This window comes from Castanea sativa, chromosome 6 (genome assembly GCF_040712315.1).
Source record: "Castanea sativa cultivar Marrone di Chiusa Pesio chromosome 6, ASM4071231v1".
Lineage (NCBI taxonomy): Eukaryota > Viridiplantae > Streptophyta > Magnoliopsida > Fagales > Fagaceae > Castanea > Castanea sativa.
Genome location: NC_134018.1, coordinates 48713312 through 48731906, shown reverse-complemented (window position 1 = coordinate 48731906; position 18595 = coordinate 48713312). Strand labels below are relative to the sequence as shown.

At 36.6% G+C, this 18595-nt stretch overlaps 1 protein-coding gene across 1 annotated transcript; it reads right to left on the bottom strand.

The window, feature by feature from the left end:
• Positions 1–9281: 9281 nt before the first annotated feature.
• Positions 9282–11229, bottom strand: LOC142639124 (uncharacterized). Its single transcript, XM_075813232.1, has 3 exons — positions 11074–11229; positions 10836–10941; positions 9282–9692 (listed from the first exon to the last, which is right to left on the bottom strand). Exons 1-3 carry the CDS (start codon positions 11107–11109, stop codon positions 9547–9549), a joined length of 288 nt encoding a protein of 95 aa, XP_075669347.1. The 5' UTR covers positions 11110–11229; the 3' UTR covers positions 9282–9546.
• Positions 11230–18595: the final 7366 nt, after the last annotated feature.

The window sequence follows — 18595 nt, the reverse complement described above, 5'->3', positions numbered from 1 at the left end:
GAGGGGAGAAGATAAAGTGGAAGCCTTAGAGACAGTAGAATTGGTCAAAGGAGAAACCACAAGAATGACCAGAATAGGGATGGCTTTGAGTCTTGAAATGAGGACGAAACTCGTCCGGTTCTTTAAAGAGAACATGGACGTCTTCACATGGAGTCACGAGGATATGCCAGGCATATCCCCAAAATTCATTGAGCACAGGTTAAATGTGGACCCTGAGAAGAAGCCTGTCCAACAAAGACGACGGGTCTTCGCTCCAGAATGGAACCAAGCAATTACAGACGAAGTCAATAAGTTGTTATCAGCAGGCTTCATTCGGGAAGTCTACTATCCAGATTGGCTCGCCAATGTCGTCCTAGTGAAGAAGGCAAATGGGAAATGGAAAATGTGCGTGGATTTCACGAACCTAAATAAAGCTTGCTCAAAGGACAGTTTCCCTCTGCCCAAGATAGACCAGCTAGTGGATTCTATAGCAGGGCATAAACTACTGACGTTCATGGATGCATTCTTGGGATACAATCAAATAAAGATGGCTGAAGAAGACTAGGAGAAAACTGCTTTTATCACGAGCTAAGGGCTTTATTGTATAAGGTAATGCCCTTCAGATTGAAAATGCAGGAGCAACCTACCAGAGGTTAGTAAATAAAATGTTCAGTAAGCAGATCGAGAGAAATATGAAGGTATATATGGATGACATGCTCATCAAGAGTAAAGAAGAGCTTGCTCACCTAAACGACCTCAAGGAAACATTTGCCACACTCAAACAGTACCAAATGAAGTTGAACCCCAGTAAGTGTGCCTTTGGAGTAGCCTCGGGGAAGCCTTTGCCTAGATTTACGAATGTGAGGCAGAATTTCAAGAACTTAAGCGTTACCAGAGCAATCCATCTCTCCTAAGTCCGTCCAAGGAAGGGAAAAACCTGTATTTGTATCTGGCAGTATCAGTTACAGCCGTAAGAGCAGCCTTAATTCGAGAAGATGACAGGAAACGGCTCCCAGTTTACTACTTTAGCCAAGCTTTCCAAGGGGCAGAAGCCAAGTACCCAAGAATTGAGAAGATTGCATTCGCATTGATAGTAGCTTCGTGCAAGCTGCGACTGTATTTCCAAGCGAACCCCATCTTGGTAATGACAGACCAACCCATTAAAAAGTCCATGAACAAGCCCGAGGCAGCAGGAAGAATGGTCCAGTGGGCGATTGAGATTAGCTAGTTCGACATTGAATACCACCCCAGGATAGCAATTAAAGCGTAGGCTTTGGCGAACTTCATTGCCGAGTTCACCCTCCCAGACGAGGACAACCACCCTGACGAGATCGAACGTTGGACGATACAAACCGTTGGTTCGTCAGCCCAAAAGAGGGAACGAGTAAGGGTCGTCATCATCACCCCAGGCAGAGAAATGCTTAAATATGGAGTCTAGCTAAAATTCCCGGCCACCAATAATGAAGCCGAGTACTAAGGAATATTGACGGGGCTAAGGGTCGGGAAAGCCCTAGGAGCAAAAAACTTGTTCCTCCAAAGTGATTCTAAGCTGGTAATAGGGCAAATAAATGAAAAATATGAAGCAAAGGAGGAGAGAATGCGAAAATACCTTAGGCTGATGAAGCACTTAACACAAGAGTTTGACAGGTTGGAATTCATGCAAATCCTAAGAAGCCAGAACATGATAGCAGATGAGATCGCGAAGCTAGCATCATCGGAAGAAGGATTAACGAGCATGGACTTAGAGATGAAAGTCCAGAAACACCGCAGCATTGAAGAAGTCTTTACATTTGCAATCTAGAGTAAAAATAGCTGGATGACTTCGATCATATCCTTCCTCCAAGACAGACACCTCCTATAAGATGTTGAGGAAGCCAGGAAGGTCAGGAAGAAAGCTGCTAGATTCACGATCCTAAATGATGCCCTGTACAAGAGAGGATTTTCCATGCCCTACTTGGAGTGCATCAATGAAGAGGAAGCCAAGTACGTTCTGGAAGAGATCCATGAAGGGGTTTACGGAGACCATGCAGGCCCCGGGTCCTTGGTAAGCAAAGTTATCCAAACAAGTTACTTCTAGCCTACTATGCAGGTAGACGCGAGGGAGCTCGTCAAGAAGTGCGACAAGTGCCAGAGATTCGGGAATGTCCAACGCCTTCCAACCGAGAGGCTGACGACGATAGCCTCCCCTTAGCCGTTTGCACAATGGGGAATTGACATTGAAGGTCCAATGCTACGAGGTAAGGGACAGGTAAAGTTTCTACTAGTCGCTATTGACTACTTCACAAAGTGGGTTGAAGCAGAGGCATTGTCAACCATCACTGAAGCAAAAATCCAGAGTTTCATATGGAAGAACATAATTTGCAGATTCGGGATTCCACAGACGATCGTATCAGACAATGGGCGGCAGTTCGATAGTCAAGGCTTTAGGGATTTTTGCTTAAGCCTAGGGATCAAGAACTAGTACTCATCCTCAGGACACCCACAAGCGAACGGACAGGCGGAGGTGACCAACCGAACACTACTCAAGATCATCAAAGCCAGGCTGGACGATACTAAGGGGGCCTGGCCAGAGGAAGTGCCCAATGCCTTGTGGGCTTACAGGACTACAACAAGAACCTCGACAGGAGAGACCCCTTTCAGACTTACTTACAGCACTAAGGCGATGATCCCAGTTTAGGTGGGAATAACCAACATCAGATGAGAGGCATTCCACGAAGAAAGCAATGACGATCAATTAAAGGTCAACCTGGATTGCTTGGACGAGGCCAAAGATGAAGTCTTCGACAGATTGACGAAGTATCAGTAGAAGATGGCCGAGTACTATAACAAAAAAGTGAAGCTCAGACAACTTGACATAGGGGACCTTGTCCTGCCCAAAGTCACCCTGGCAACCAAGGACCCAGCCCAAGGGAAACTCGGCCCAACCTGGGAAGGACCCTATCGGGTCGTCCATTACTCAAGACAAGGTAGTTACCACCTAGAGACCTTAGACGGATAGAGACTGCTATGACCATGGAACATTGAGCACTTGAAGAAGTACCATCAATAAATGTAACAAATAATTGTATTCATTTTTGAGAAGTAATAAAAGGACTATTCAGCCAATGACCTAATGCGAGCAAACCTAGCAGCCTAAAAGCCCAAAAATTGGCTTAGTAACAAGATTCCGCACAGACGGATGTAAGTAACTGATGAAGCCAAGAATGAAAAGATCCCTGAAATAGGGTGTGAATCACAAAAATTGGCTAAATAACAAGATTTCGCACAGACGGATGTAAGTTATTGACGAAGCCAAGAATGACAAGATCCCTAAAATAAGGTGTAAGTCACAAAATTTGGCTAACAAGATTCTGCATAAACAGATGTAAGTTACTGACGAAGCCAAGAACGACGGAATCCCTTAAATGGGTGTAAGTCACAAAAAGAAAAATGGCTAGGTAACAAGATTCCGCCTAGACAGATGTAAGTTACTGACGAAGGCAAATGAATGACAAAATCCCTTAAATAAGGGTAAATCATGAAGAATGGCCAAGTAACCAGGTTCCGCCTAGACAGAGATAAGTTATTGACGAATTAAAACCCCTTCAATAAAAGTGCAAGTCATAAGGTACTGACGCAGAAGGAGTAACTATAGGAATGAGGCAAACAAAGATCACACAAAAACAAGAGTACAAACAAGTAAGTATACAATCACGGATAAAATTAAAGGCCCAAAAACAACGGGCAACCACCATTGTTTTCATACTAAAATTAAAAGCCCATAAACGCTGGGCTAAAAACATTATTCTTAAATTAGAAATATTGTTCTGAAAGTAGAATTAAAAAAGCCCAAAACACACTGGGCACCCAAAAAGAAATATATATATATATATATTTATATGAAAGAAATCATAAAGAAAAAGCAGGTTCAGGCATCTGGAGGAGGCAGAGGGGCATCCCTAGGAGCATCGTCCCCAAGAGCATCACCCTCAGGAGTAGTTTGACTGAGAAGCTTCATTAGCTGCCATCTCCTTGTCCACCTCTTCAAGGTCCAGGTTCTCTAAATCTACTCCAGCTAGATGCTTGACGAGATACCGCCTCAAGAGCTCGAAGCCTTTGAAGTACCAGCTGAAGAGGACGGTGTTGTACTCCTTCGTCGTCTGGAAGGCTTCCACGAACTTAGTAGCAATTGTCTTGAGTTTTTCCTTCACGGCCAAGAGCTGCTCATCCTTTTTCGAGACTAGCTGCTTTTCCACCCTCAGCTCGTTGGAGAGACCCTTAAACTACTCCTTGACGGTGTTAGCCTCTCCCATAGCAGTGATAAGATCCTTCTTTAATTTGGAATTTTCTACCTCCAAAGCCTCCTCCCGTGACACCGCCAATGACATCTTTGCCTCCTGGATAAGAAACTTCGAGGTAGTGTGAAGGCTCTCCCCCAACACCTACAAAAGAGGAGCCAAATCTCAAGATAATGTAAAAAAAAAAAAAAAGGATGAATTTGCACAAGTACACTACCTGGACAAGCTTGTAGAGATGACAGCTCATAACCTCATTAGGAGAAAGCTTGAGAACACTTTCATATCCTCGGCAGTAAAGGTCTTTTGCGCCTTCGTTAGCGCGACCCCAGCATCGTCCTAGACACGGGATGAATGAGAATCAGCTTTATCCTTCCCCTTGTCACTACTATGTTGCCTCTTTCGTTGAGGATGGTCTCTTCAAAAGAGGTAGCCTGGGAGGCTGTCTTCTTCGTCTCAGTCCCAGGGGTGGCTAAAGTACCTGGAGTGATGGAAGCCCCCTTATCCGTCACATGGACAGCCCTGGTTCCAAGGTTCGAAAGGGGCTCGTTCTTCTTGGCCCTCATTCGTGCATACATCCCTTGATTAAACTTCATCATCATCTTTGCAAGAGGAAAACACTCGTAAAAAAAAGGGAGAAGAAAAGAGTCGCGCGGACAAACTCAACAAACACTTACTCTTTTTCTGCTCGATGTCTATATTTTGCAGGACAAAGGCAAACAGCTCTGGACCGAGGCAATAAAAAGCTGGGGTTCGTGGATCAACTAAATCGTCAAAATCTTCGATCCTCCTTGCGTAATTGATGGCCTTCTCAACCCACTCCTTATACCTACTCTTAAGCTTAGGTCGTCTCTTAACTACACGAGACAATGAACAGAAGAGTTAGTGACGATAAAATGAATACAAGAGGATTAAAGGTTAAGGGGTTAGAAGAAATAACGACGCACCTAAAATCGGGGTTCTCCACCGACGGAGCAACCTAGGGAGATCACCCCAAACTTCGTTAGAGGGAGTTTCCCAGTCATCCCCGAACATAAAAAAGAACCGAGACTTCCAGTATCTAAATGACAAAGGTAGGTCCCGGACGATCCTAGTCCTCCTCTCCCAAGGCACCAGTTCGTAGTACCCAAGCCCCTTAGACGGCTTTTTACGGTACAGGTTAACAAGCTCGTCCACCCTAATCATGTCCCCGTCTGTAGCAGTCAGCCATATCTCCATACAGCTAACCACTATCCTCCACAAATTGGGCATAAGTTGCCTAGGAGTAATGCCAAAATGTCCTAGAAGCTCCATAGAAGCACACCTCCCCAGGCGAGAAGTGGCAAGCTCGTTCCTCCTCATGAGGTAGACGAACCCTAACCCTATCTGGGAATTGGAATCTATCTTTAAATCTGGAGAGTGTCTCCCCGTCCAAACCACACAGCTCCTCAAGGGTGTGAAAAGCCCTAACTACTTGAGGGACAGAGACGGCGGTATTCCCCTCCACGAGGTTGTCACTAGATGACAGCCCAGTCTCAAGTTCGCTCGATCTCACCTCAGACATTGCCCCTCTCTCACTTACCAAACTCTCAAACCAATTGATCGATTGACAAAGCACAGGGAATAACTCACCCAATACAACACCTAAACCACTACCCTCAAAAACAAAATTCCCAACCAATGGGAGAAAAGCACAGGAAGTACCTAAAGAAGCCCTCAAATGTGCCAAAATGAAGAAAATCGAGGGGCATACTACCCTAACCTCAGCACTATTGACCATGAAAACCAGAAAATGGAAGGAAAGAGATGAATCCTAAAACCCCCAAAAAAAAAAACCAAAAACAAACACACAAAAAAGAGAGAAAAAGAAAATAAAAAATCAGAAATTTGTCATAATCTATGTCTATGTCATAAAAGAGGGAAGGGAAGAAAGGCCTACCTTAAAAGGAAAATGTAGAGAGCTCAGCCACAAAATGCACCGGCTCGGAGAAAATCACAGAGAAAAGTTGGAGAGGAAGAAGCTCAGATCAATGATTGGGAGTTGGAAAAAGTGAAGGGGAAAGAGGAAAGGGAGAAGATTTAAAAACTAGATACAAAAAACTGAAATTCAGCGGGAAAACCAAGAGTCACCCAATTGGCACATTAACTGCACTGGCCAGAATGCGCCACGTGGCCATGTTGTGCGAAGCACCGCCACTACGCATTAAATGTGGAACAAAACCCCAAGAGCCACGTTTAGTCAGAAAACCTTTCATCTTCCGATGGCCGTCTTGACACACCACGACAACCACGGAACCTGGAGGGAAGTTGATGGGACTAACAAGACCACTCTCCTTGGACGAGCTCATGAAACACCTTCGTCCACCCACAAAGTGGCATGGACGAGGGTAGGCAAGTCATTAATAAGAGGATTCAATGCTTCGGACAATTACTAACCAGCTATCAAACCGTTGGAGCCCCATCAAGACTTGCAGCAATAAGCCCTAAGTCATTACAAGAAGAGAATTAAAACCACAATCAAAGGCCCCAATGGCTAGAAACCTCAAAACTATATATACACACATTAGGAGCACAGAAGGTACATAATCCTTACCCCAAAAAATACTTTTGCACTTTTCATTTTCTCTCAAAAGATTTTTACTTACTAACTTTGGCATCGGAGACGTTGTGGCAGGCACCACACCTGTGACCACTCTCAAGATAGCCTTTGTCCCATTTTGCAGGAGTAGTGACGAGGATCCTGCACCATTTGGACGACCCAACTTAACTAACGATCTACATATCATCAGTTTGGCACCGTCTATAGGAAATGACATTTTCGTACTATTGTTCAAGAATATAGTTTCAGTCATTCTCTGAGTTCAGATGGAGTCCAACCAAACACTAACAATATGCCGTATTAATTTTAGCCTCTAAGTTATAATAACATAGCTCCTTACACTTAATCTAGTGTACATCATTATCTAGAATCATGTGTGGCCACATTTCATCTTCCTTATAGTGTTTAAACTTGTAGTACCATGAAACAAAACACCCTCCTTTGGGATCGTGAGACATATACGTCAAGACGAGGTGCTTGTTCACACTACTTTAAATGCGTAAGTTCAATTTTGTAGTACTATGAAGTAAACACCCTCCTTTGGGATCGCGAGGCATATACGCCAAGACGAGGTGCTTATCCACACTACTATGAATTGATAATGGAGGCCATGAGATCCAACCCTAGTATCTCTCTACCACTAGATATTTTAAAAGAAAGGTTTTTGATTAGAAATCATGTGTAATCTCATTACACACACCCTTGCACTTTTAAATGTGAAAACACTTAGTGAAAATTCAAAATTCAGTTCATTCAATCGATTGAAGGTATTTCTCAATCGATCGAAATCTTCCCCAAATCCGTTCCGAAGTTTCTGGATGACTCGATTGACTCTCGATTCCTGTTCGATCGATCGAAAGGAACATTCGATCAATCGAAGGGAATTTTTGATCGATCGAAATTTTAAAGAAAAACTTCACATACTTTCTGTTCAATTTAATTGACTTTTGATTGCTAGTCAATCGATCGAAAAGGAACACTCGATCAATCGATCAAAGCTCGTGAAACTGAATTTTCCAAAATTTTCACCAAACAATTTTCAATGGCTTTTCATGAATAAACTATCATCATATGAACATAATAGATCGAGTTTGAGATCAAAAATTGAATTCCATTGATACTATAGCCTTAAAGTTCAATCTAACATATTTAATATCAAACTTAAACAACATCATAGCATCAATATCAGTTTTTATCAAACAATAATTTCAATAACCATGAAGAAAATTGATTGTATAATCTTCTAACATCATGAAATTATTATCTTTGATTCTAAAACTCACAAAACATGTTATACAAATTCGAAATTGAAGACCGATTTGATACCAATTGTTGGAAAAATGTAGTTTGTACTGCATACAAAACATACACAGCAAAAAATTAACGGATTTACTTCATTTACAATTGTTAACATGTACTATGTAAATTTCAGAATTAAGAACAAGAGAGCGTACCTTGGTGCAATGAAATTCAAAACCAAAGATTAGAAGTACTTGGAAACACTTTTAATCTTCACTCAATTCCACTTATGACCAAGAAGTGTGGTCTCTCAATCAGTTTACACGTATATGTTTAAGGGAGAATAAGAGAGTGGCCTACACTCACATACACACCATTTTCATCTCTTACAAAATTCTGTATATTTCTCTCCTTATATCTAACTAATTATCTAATTGGACTAGCCTTTTGAACCATTTCAATAAGGCTTTAGTACGTGGCTTTAGTATGTGGCTTGAAAATTACTACATCTTAATCCTTGAGTACCTGGTTTAATCCTTTAAGTTATTCATCATATATTTATGAAATTCAATTTAATAAATATATACTTTAGTAACTTCTTACTAAATTAGTTAGGTCTAACATTCTAAATAACCAAACCTATTAAACTTATCTTAATGGAATATTTTATATCTCCGTTAAGAGATTATGAATTCTATCTTGAGAATATATGTTCCATCAACATTAAATGCGGCTGCCTAACATACTAATGTTTTAATCGTAACTTTAGATCTTACTCCTGATATATCAAAGCAACCTACACTTCATGATCATGTTCATTATTCTCTCAAGATTAAGAGTTGATGTAAATAGAAGTCGTGAGATTTATCATTCATTTGACAGTCGTTAGTAGAATAATAAATCTCATAGCGGTCCAGTTCAATATGTTTTAACTCTTAAAACATATCAACTAGAAGTCTCAACTTCCATGATCAAGACAAATAATCTTAATTGATATGTTATAGTCTTCGTAAATGAAATGCCCAATTTCATCACCGACTACGAACTAAAATTTTGAATTTACAAAAAACTTGTGATTTATATCGTCTGTGACTAAATCACATTCTATGCATCTCATGGATAATATCCAAATATTCATGTTACCATTATTTTAGATAATAATAAAACAATTTTATTAATCATAACATAATGTCATACATAGCATCATACAATAGTATTTAAATTGCACATATCTTAACAGTGATGGTTACTGCTTGGAGATTCCTGCAAATAGTCCGTACAGATCTCCCACATAATTCCATAATATTTAAATTGCATCTATGCATATATTATATATAGGCCATGGGGGATTTTGGGACCACTGTGACACTAGACTTGTCTTAAATACTTTTGTGTTTGGCTGGATGTAAAGAATTTTTGAGGTATTGATCAACTACCAACCAGAACCCAAAAGAAATATCATTTTCAGATGGCATGTTAATCGTCGGAGTCTTTGGACGAATCTGATATCATCTTCTGGATCATTTGGCTTGTCTCTTCCTCGGACATTCGGTCTTCTTTGCTCTTTGATTCAGCATAAGCCTCAAAGAATTCCTTGTTTTCTTTCTCTAGTTCATTCCACACTGCAAAATAATTTGATGCATGGCTTCACTGTAAAGTTATCATAATAAAATAATCCTCAAGATACACCAAAATATGTCAATTTAACTACTAAACTCTTGGTTGTGTATGCATAACTGAATATAAGTAAAAAAGTGTGCACTTGCAATTAAGATGGTGACAAATTAAATAACATCCTCACCATTTCACCGGAAGGGTTAAGATTTAATTTATTGAATCTAATTATATAAACAGACTATCATGTCAATTAAATACTGATTACACATTTAAATTTGTAATATTTAGTATAAACCAAACTGAACCATATTCCGTCAGTTTGTTTTGTACTCCTTTTCTTATTTTTGTTTTGTTTTTTTGTTTTTTTCATGTAAAATAACTCATGAACTTGAACATGATTAAAATGAGGATTTCTCACTATCACTGAAACTAGTGTTTCCAATATTAATGGGCTCCACTAATGCTATGTTTGGATGTTGGGGGAAGAGGGGGAGTAGAGTAGAGGGAGGAAGAATGGATGTTTTTTAAGGAATGAGGGGGAGGGGTTAGGAGGAGTTTGAACTACTTTTAATTCTTCATTTTTAATTCCCCCAAATTAAAAAGATTTGGAGGGAGAGTAAAGCATAAAAATGCTTGATCAAATGAATTATCAAAGTTACCCTTACCATATTAATAAAATTACAAATAAAAAGACTAATTATTTCCCTCCCCTTACTTAATTTTAAAAACATCCAAATAAGGTAGAAGATAATCATTCTCCTCTACTCTCCTCTCCACTACTCTCCTTTCCTCTACTACCCTCTCCTGTCCTCTCTCCCTCTCAAAACTTCCAAACGCTTGATCAGGCTCCGTTAGAATTCTAGTTCACCAAAATACTCGAGCATAGTTTGTGATCATGTCAACTATATATATGTCTTAGGTCAAGATCATTCTAGAGACTAGACATTAATATGCCAAGGTTAATCCAACTTGAGATCTTGTCAAATTTTCAAGCCAGGCTTAATCAAGTTTTTACTCAACTAAGCTTTGTTCTTTTGCAGCCTCTTTCTCTCGTGTGTGTGTGTGTGTGTGTATCGATGTACAAATATGCATCTGTGTGTGAGTTTGCATGTGATGATGAACAATATATACACAGGCAGTAAACAAACCAGTGGAGGTGATGACAGGCTTGATGTTTGCATGTTTTGAAAGGGCTTCCATGCACTCTTCTTTAGTCATGCGGAAAATCAGACACTTCTCTATCAGGTGCTGCACCTACACATAACAAGTAGATTCCGATCATAATCAACACCACCCTATCAACAACAAAATAAATTAATATCCTTTGAAAATATGAGTAATGAAATCAAACAAAAAAAGTTCTAACTGATATATGATCATCAGTACCAAGTGTATGTATGAGGCAGAAGAAGAGTCCCCCATGATCCTATGATCTCTGATCTCTGTATATGTAAACTCAAAAAAGAAAAGGAAATGGTTATTTAATTAGCTAGTGAAAGAAAAATGGTGCAATATGATGGAGTAGTATACCATGTTGCAAAACTATCGGATATACATAGTATATAAAAAAATTTTGAAAAAAAAGAGAAGGGGGTGGGGGTGGGGGTGGTGTGGGACCAAGAGTCCCACGTGGGAGATAGATGATAATTGGTTGGGAAGAGATTAGGGGAGATTGTAAATGACCATCACTATAAGGCGGAATCGTTCCACGTGATAAGTGGGCCAATTCAACAAAGAATCCTCCAAACAGACAAAACCCACAGTACCCACATGGCATCCTCTCATATTGTAGCCATAATGACCCTCTCCTTTGGTTAGCCTCATAAAGCACCACACTTCAGTTGCATATATACAAGGGAATGTTTTTTCTTCTTTCCATCACCGTGATAAATCAATTCCAATGCTTAATTTCTCAGTTCTCATCACCATGATAAATCAAATCCTATGCTTAATTTCACAGTTTTCATCACCATGATAAATCAATTCCTATGCCTAATTTCTTAGTTTGCAATAGCATAGGAATAATTTGGCCCATATATAGCATGTGATGGCATGCAGGGATTGGTCGACTTTGTTACACTTTATATATACCAACCATAGTGCAGTAACATCAAAGGTTAATTCAATTATTCAATGATAGAGTGAGACATTGATTCGGTGGGTGGAAAGGATATTGGAAGTATTACACAAATAATTTACTCTTGTTATTTTATGAACACTAACAATCTTCTTTTTGGGAGGGACGCACGGTACAAGGTTTAGCCAGCCTAACTTGACTTATACATTTGTGGTACGTAGAAGGCCTATTGGTAGGTCATTTCCCTTCCACTTTAAACCATGTTTAAGTAAATCCTTTAGAAGTTAATTTCTTATTTACTTTTTAATAATTTTGGACAAATTACGACATGACATTAATCTCCACAGAGAGGAGAACTCGTCCTAACTTGGATCCGTTTCGAAGGACATGTGGGTTCCAAGTTTATTTTCTCACCTCAAACGCAAGTCACAATTACTAATTTTTCATTCAATTATCAAAAAATGTTTTTTTTACAATGCTATAACATGACTGTACTTTCTATGTCAAGATTTTTTGAACTCAACTACACCGGCTGCTATTTCCAACGTCACTGAATTTGTCACACGCCAAAATAATTACCACATGTCTAAATCATTTAACTAACTTCTAAATGAATTACGTACATGCCTAAAATATTTGAGCACACGTTCTAGATAGCTTTACTTGGATGGCTTGCCCTTGTGGAATGCCTTCATTTGACCAGCTCATCAAGGCACACGTAGCCACATCATCAAACTTGAAATATTAATGCCTTTATGCCATTTCAAATTCAACTTCTTCTTTTTCTATACTATTATTTAAAAGGTTTTTTCTGTTTTGACCGATTTTTTTTTTGTTCCAAAATACCCCTACAGCCTACGTTTAAGTATGGGCAAAATTTGAGAATAACACTGTAAAAATATATCTCTAACTCTCACATAAAAAATTTCTTACAAAATAAAATCACTCTCCAACTAACCCACTTCTTCAAAACAACTATATGTTTGTTGTTGTTTTAAAAAAAAAAAAAAAATCATTCTCATGTTTATTTTCAAATCATTTTTTTAAAAATATCCTCAAGTTTATCCAAAAAAATTAAAACTAAATAGATATATACAAGTTTAATTACAATTTAAATTGGTTTTAACTTCTTTTTAAAAATTAAAAACAAGAAACCTAATTAAAAAAAAAAAAAAAAGCCCACATTCTATCAAAAAAAAGTTATATACCCTGTTAAAAAAAAAAAGTTATCTACCCACGTTTTTAATTTGAAAAAAAAAAAAAAAAACACTATCCCACGTTCTATCCAAAAAAGCCTACCCCGGCCATTTCTTTTTACAAATTTGTAAATAACTACACGTTTAAAAACTCTTCAATAAAAAAAAATTGTATTGTAAAATTATTTTACCCACAAACACATATTACTTATCACACCCCTAAGAATTTTTTGTAATTAAAAAATATAGTATCTCAAATTATAATGAATGTAAATTATTAACATTTACAAAAAAATAAATAAAATAGACTCTGAACACGCGCGTAAGCGCGTGTTCAGAAGCTAGTTTTCTTTTATGTGTTTACTGAATGATATATATTTTTTTAACAAAAGCAAACACAAAGAGAACCATCTACCTCGATCACCATCCAAAAACAAGGACAACCATAAGAAGATGGGAAATCCTTCTCAAGCACAAAGAGACAGATTCCCATCAAGCAATATCATGTGCCAAAAAGTTTGCTTCTCTCACAACGTGGTTTACAAATGACAAGGAAACAGAATGTAATAAAGTTCTATTATCTAAAATAATAGAGGCTACTGATTAGGAGGGGAAAGAATAAAAGAGCAGACTATAAGATTTATTACATTTACCTCAGGGGTCCTCAACGCATACATTGAACTTGTAATTACCTCACTGGCTTGTCTAGTTTTACAAGGGGGAACAGAACATAAGTCACAAAAATTTATTAGTGGGGATCACCGACCATTTGTTAGTTATAGGATCTTAACTCTGCTAATTTCGATAGCTATCTTCTATGTGATTTGATAACCAGCTAGCTAGCTAGTAATAGTTCGATTTATACCAATATTCTTTGGTATATTTATCACTTAAAGATGCACGAAGTCGTGAAGATTGAAAATAGAATGAGTAATTAAGTTCGACTAAGATTGAAAACAATAGGCCCAGTTACTTGATCAGACTTGTCACGCTAATAAAATGAAGGTCACAGGTTTGAGACCCACAAAGAGTAATATACTACTATATTTGTTTTCTTTAGAAAAGTCACACTTTAAAAACTGAAAAGTAGACTCAATGACAGTTTTGTCTTCTTCTTTTTTTTTCTTCTTTTTTTCTTTTCTTTTAGTTCATTAAGCTGCAACTTCAAAATTTCCCACTTCAAGAATATTTTAAAAAAAGAGGAAGAAGAAGGTCAGAGAGAACAAAGAACATTTAGGCTCTAGTGGCACAATAGGCCAGCCAATACTGGACTATATATGCATCCAGAAAATGAATTGTTTGCTACCCCGTAGATATTTTTAAAACAAAAAGAAATAATAAATATATAAACACTGACACCGATACAATATGAGACAGGATAAGACATGGTGACATTATATTTTTTGAAAAATTAGAACACAAAACCTAAAGAATATATCAATTAATTAATATTTAGTTTTAAATATATTATATATATTTTTAGATACAATTTATTTTTATATGAGATTTTAAAAATGAGAAATACTAACTTCAGACGATGGTTAACAATCTATTTAAAGAAATTTTTTATAGGAAAAGAAAAAAAAAGCAATTAATATTTTTTGACACCCTTCTTAAAATGAATTGTTAACCATTGTCGTAAAAGCACTCGTTAGCATGTTCATTTAAAAATAAGTACGAAACAACTAACAACAATAAAAAGATAAAAACATATCTAATAAAACAAAAGTAGTCAAGATAATAAAGAAGTACAATGATACCAATTTTTCCGCACTCATGCCCTTACAAATAATTCAATATAATAACAAAATTAAATAATGCAAGTAATGTTGTGTACAATGAGTTTATATCTATACACTATATCAATTAATAAACAAACAAAAAAATGAACTGAGCTCGCATACACATGCTAACCCGGCCCTCAAACTTATTAATAATAATGACCAACACTTAACCAAACCAAATTTCTTTTTCAAAAAATATGCTAGTGATTTAGCAGCGTGAATGGAAGATGTTCTCCTATACATTTGTTATGTACTTTTAGCGGATTATAGTTGAGTTCTTTTTTTCAATAAAGTTTCGAGGTTTTCTTCTGAAAAAAAATTCTTCTCCAAAAAAAAAAAAAAATACACAAGCAATGCAGTCCATGAATTCTTGAATACACAAGCAAAAGCAGATAGTTCTTCTGCGGACTGTCATATATTCTGTCAAGTTGGTTTGCACTTAATTTACAGATAGTTCCAAAATAAGAATTGACAGTGTGTGCACAGTGCATGTATGTAATGAATGGTGCCGCAAGTTCATCTTATTTTGCCATGTCAATACACCATTAGCCATGGTTAGATATCATTTTAGATTGAGCTAGGTGACGTGTCAGATGAGGATTGGTCTACCATCACAAAGTCAGAAAGATAATGTTCTGTACTCTCTTATCAGTTTTCCCTATCTCTCGCTGCTAGCTAAGAAGTTGAAACTTCCTCCAACTTCGATAAGAGTGATAATGAAACTTGCTTCGCCCCTATAAGAATGGAATGGAGGGTTAGATCATTGATTTAAACATCCACTAAATGCTTACCAATCAATCAAAGGGAAAAACATTGTTTTTTTGTGTCAGACAAACTACTATATGGTGCAGTAAGATATATAATGCACATATGAACTGCTCCTATGGCTATGGACAAGAAATGAGCTCTATTTGTGAAGCACGCTTATGCATCAGACAGCTGTATGTACTATGTGGGCTCAATCAACATCATAGAATTACTAGTACGGTTGGATGACTTGGTGTGCTAGCTATCATATGTGGTTTAGCTCAAATCAAATGAAAAATCAGATAAAACATTAATTCTGAAAGTTAAATAACTTTGAAAACACTAGTATTAAATTGTACCCCTAAATAACTTAATAAGAGCAGATTTTGACATTTCGTGCACTTTGCACGTGTGGCTTTAAGGAAATAGCTAACGCATTGCATGCATGTTAACATGCACAACAATTATTCAATATCGAAATAGCTCTATCAAAGTATGTTGTGGGGCACAATAACTTTGAAGATTTTTCTGTTAACGATGAGTACTATTTTTTCAGAACAAAACTGAGAGAAAGGAGCAGTGATCTTTCTCTTTCGTCCTTTTTATGTGATTATAGACTTCTCCAAATACATAAAGATATCTTCTCAAGCATAAATCACAGCCTCACTTGTTTAACACACACCCAACTTTTTTTTTGAGTAAAACACACACCCAACTAAATGGTAGTAATATTAGACATGGCAAAACAGGCGGGCTGGGTCGGGTTCAGGTCAGGTCAATTGGGTTGCGGGTCAAACGGGTCACGGGTCAAAAATGGGTCATCTTAAGCGGGTTAGAAACGGGTTCGGGTCAATCGGGTTGCGGGTCGGGTCGGGTTGATTCTGGTTGAATCGTATTTTTCACATGAATTTTTTTTTATATAAATTAAATAACATGTATTTGTCATTTAAAAAGTTATGCAACAAATTATTTGATGTAAAATGCATTATTTTGACTTCACCACTTATATCAAGAATGAATTCAATTAAATTTATTAATACTTATTCAATAATTTTAAAATTATACAAATCCTAACATTGCTATCTAAAACAAAATTACACAAACATAAGTAAAACAAATACACATGTTTTATTTCTACACGATATCAATATTCCAAAATATAAAACAAAATTGCAAATGACTTATTGAATAACTCATTTGATAAAGAATAAAAACATATAAGAAATTTACAATCTTGAAAAATTAATTTTATAATCTATTATCAATTATGGTTGACACTCTATTTCAATTTGAGATATACATTAAAATTTGATTGCTTACTTATTTATATATGGTATCTTTTATGAATATCGTATCATTGTTAAGTAACATACACTCTAGGAAATATCATAATTTATTTTGAAAAGCCGTTTATTTTGGACATAAATTGTTAAAAAATAAGTCTAAGCATTCATAATTTATGCTAATTTGATACATTAGATTCACTATTCTTACACTTGTAAATGTTTCCCACACATGTCTACAATTTTAAATTTATAGTTTTAACTCTACTGTAACTATATTATCTTGACATGTACTTTGTTATTTGATATCTAAAAATTTTTACTCATTACAGAATGCTCAACCTTTTATCTTTCAATTAATTTGCATATGTAAATGTATCAATTGTTTCCTTAAAGCTCACAATAAACAATTAAACTACTATTGTCTTTATTTTATTTTATTTTTTACCAAAAAAAAAGTTTTAAAAAAGTGGTTTGGGTTCGGGTCGGGTCGGGTTGACCCGCAAAAAACTCGGAAAACTCGGGTCGGGTCACAGGTCAACCCGTTTTTGTTTCCGGTAAAAAAAAATCGGGTTCGGGTTGAGTATTTTTTGGAGTCGGGTCGGGTCGGGTCAGAAACTTTTGAGCCGTTTTGCCATGTCTAAATAATATGCAAGAAAGTGATAAAAAGTATATAAGTTATAAATACATTGGAAACTACAGCATGCATTAAATTTTAACAAATTCATGACCACGTTTGTCTTGCTAAAAATTGTTGCAACCCAAGAGTCATTTGCAACTTACAATTTAGCTTTGATAACCAATCAACGTACAGGTTTTTAGCTAAAAGAACCACTTAAATCCCACACAAAAAAAAAAAAAAATATATATATATATATATATATATATATCTAATTAAACAGATTTCATTGGTACCAATCTATTTGCATGCTGCGAAAATTATGCACCATGAATCACATCCTTCTGACCTTCCCATACATCGTTTTTTTTTTTTTGGAGGAACCTTTCCTACTTAATTCATAAATGTCCTAATTATGTTCCAGGAAAGAGAACACGCTACAGCTTTGGAAACCTTTTTCTTCATTTCTCCAAAGAATGGTTGTAATGATAAGTAAAGTGCTTTACGGTGGTGCTTTCCCAATTCCCACATTCAACAAATTCCTAAAGGATTTGTCTAATTAAATGACCATCAATATTTGCCTTCTTTATTTCTCGCTAATAAACTTTTACCTAATAATTTCAAACGACTACTACTAAGTACTAATGATCCTTACTAATACGAGTCAATCCAACATCATCAATGCACTAGTCCTGTCCTTCAAGCGGGGTATCTAATTGGTGATACTCTGATAGGCATTCATCTTTAAATATTGGCCATATTTACGACATTATGAATACTTGACACTCTTTATCTTATAAAGTAAACTGACAAAATTTGGATGTTACTCTGTCCTCTGTTTTGATATCATAATGTAATTTTAGATTTTTTTTTTTGTTGAGAATGTGTAATTTTAGAATCTAAATGGTTAATATTTGCACATATTTTTTATGACTTTGTACTACATGTTTTTTATGTGTTTCTTTATCTTTTATTATTTTTATTATTATTATTATTATTATTATTATATGTTTTACATATATTAGTCGTAACTTCCCCTGCAACAAAATTGTCATATTATAGCATTTTTTTCCCAGCACTTTTGAAAATTGCCGTAATAGAGGAGCCTATAGCAGCACTTTTTGAAATCGCTGGTGTAGGAAATCCTATTACAGCAACTCAAAAACGCTAGTATAGGAAATCTTATTATGGTAGCTCAAATC

Bases quoted from the DNA above. Each gene is read 5' to 3' on its own strand.
- LOC142639124 (XM_075813232.1), bottom strand. From the start codon at position 11,109: ATGGGGGACTCTTCTTCTGCCTCATACATACACTTG. The intron at 10,942-11,073 runs GTACTGATGATC...TGTTATGTGTAG, and splicing joins CTGCCTCATACATACACTTG to GTGCAGCACCTGATAGAGAA. The intron at 9,693-10,835 runs GTTTGTTTACTG...ATTATTTTGCAG, and splicing joins GCCTGTCATCACCTCCACTG to TGTGGAATGAACTAGAGAAA.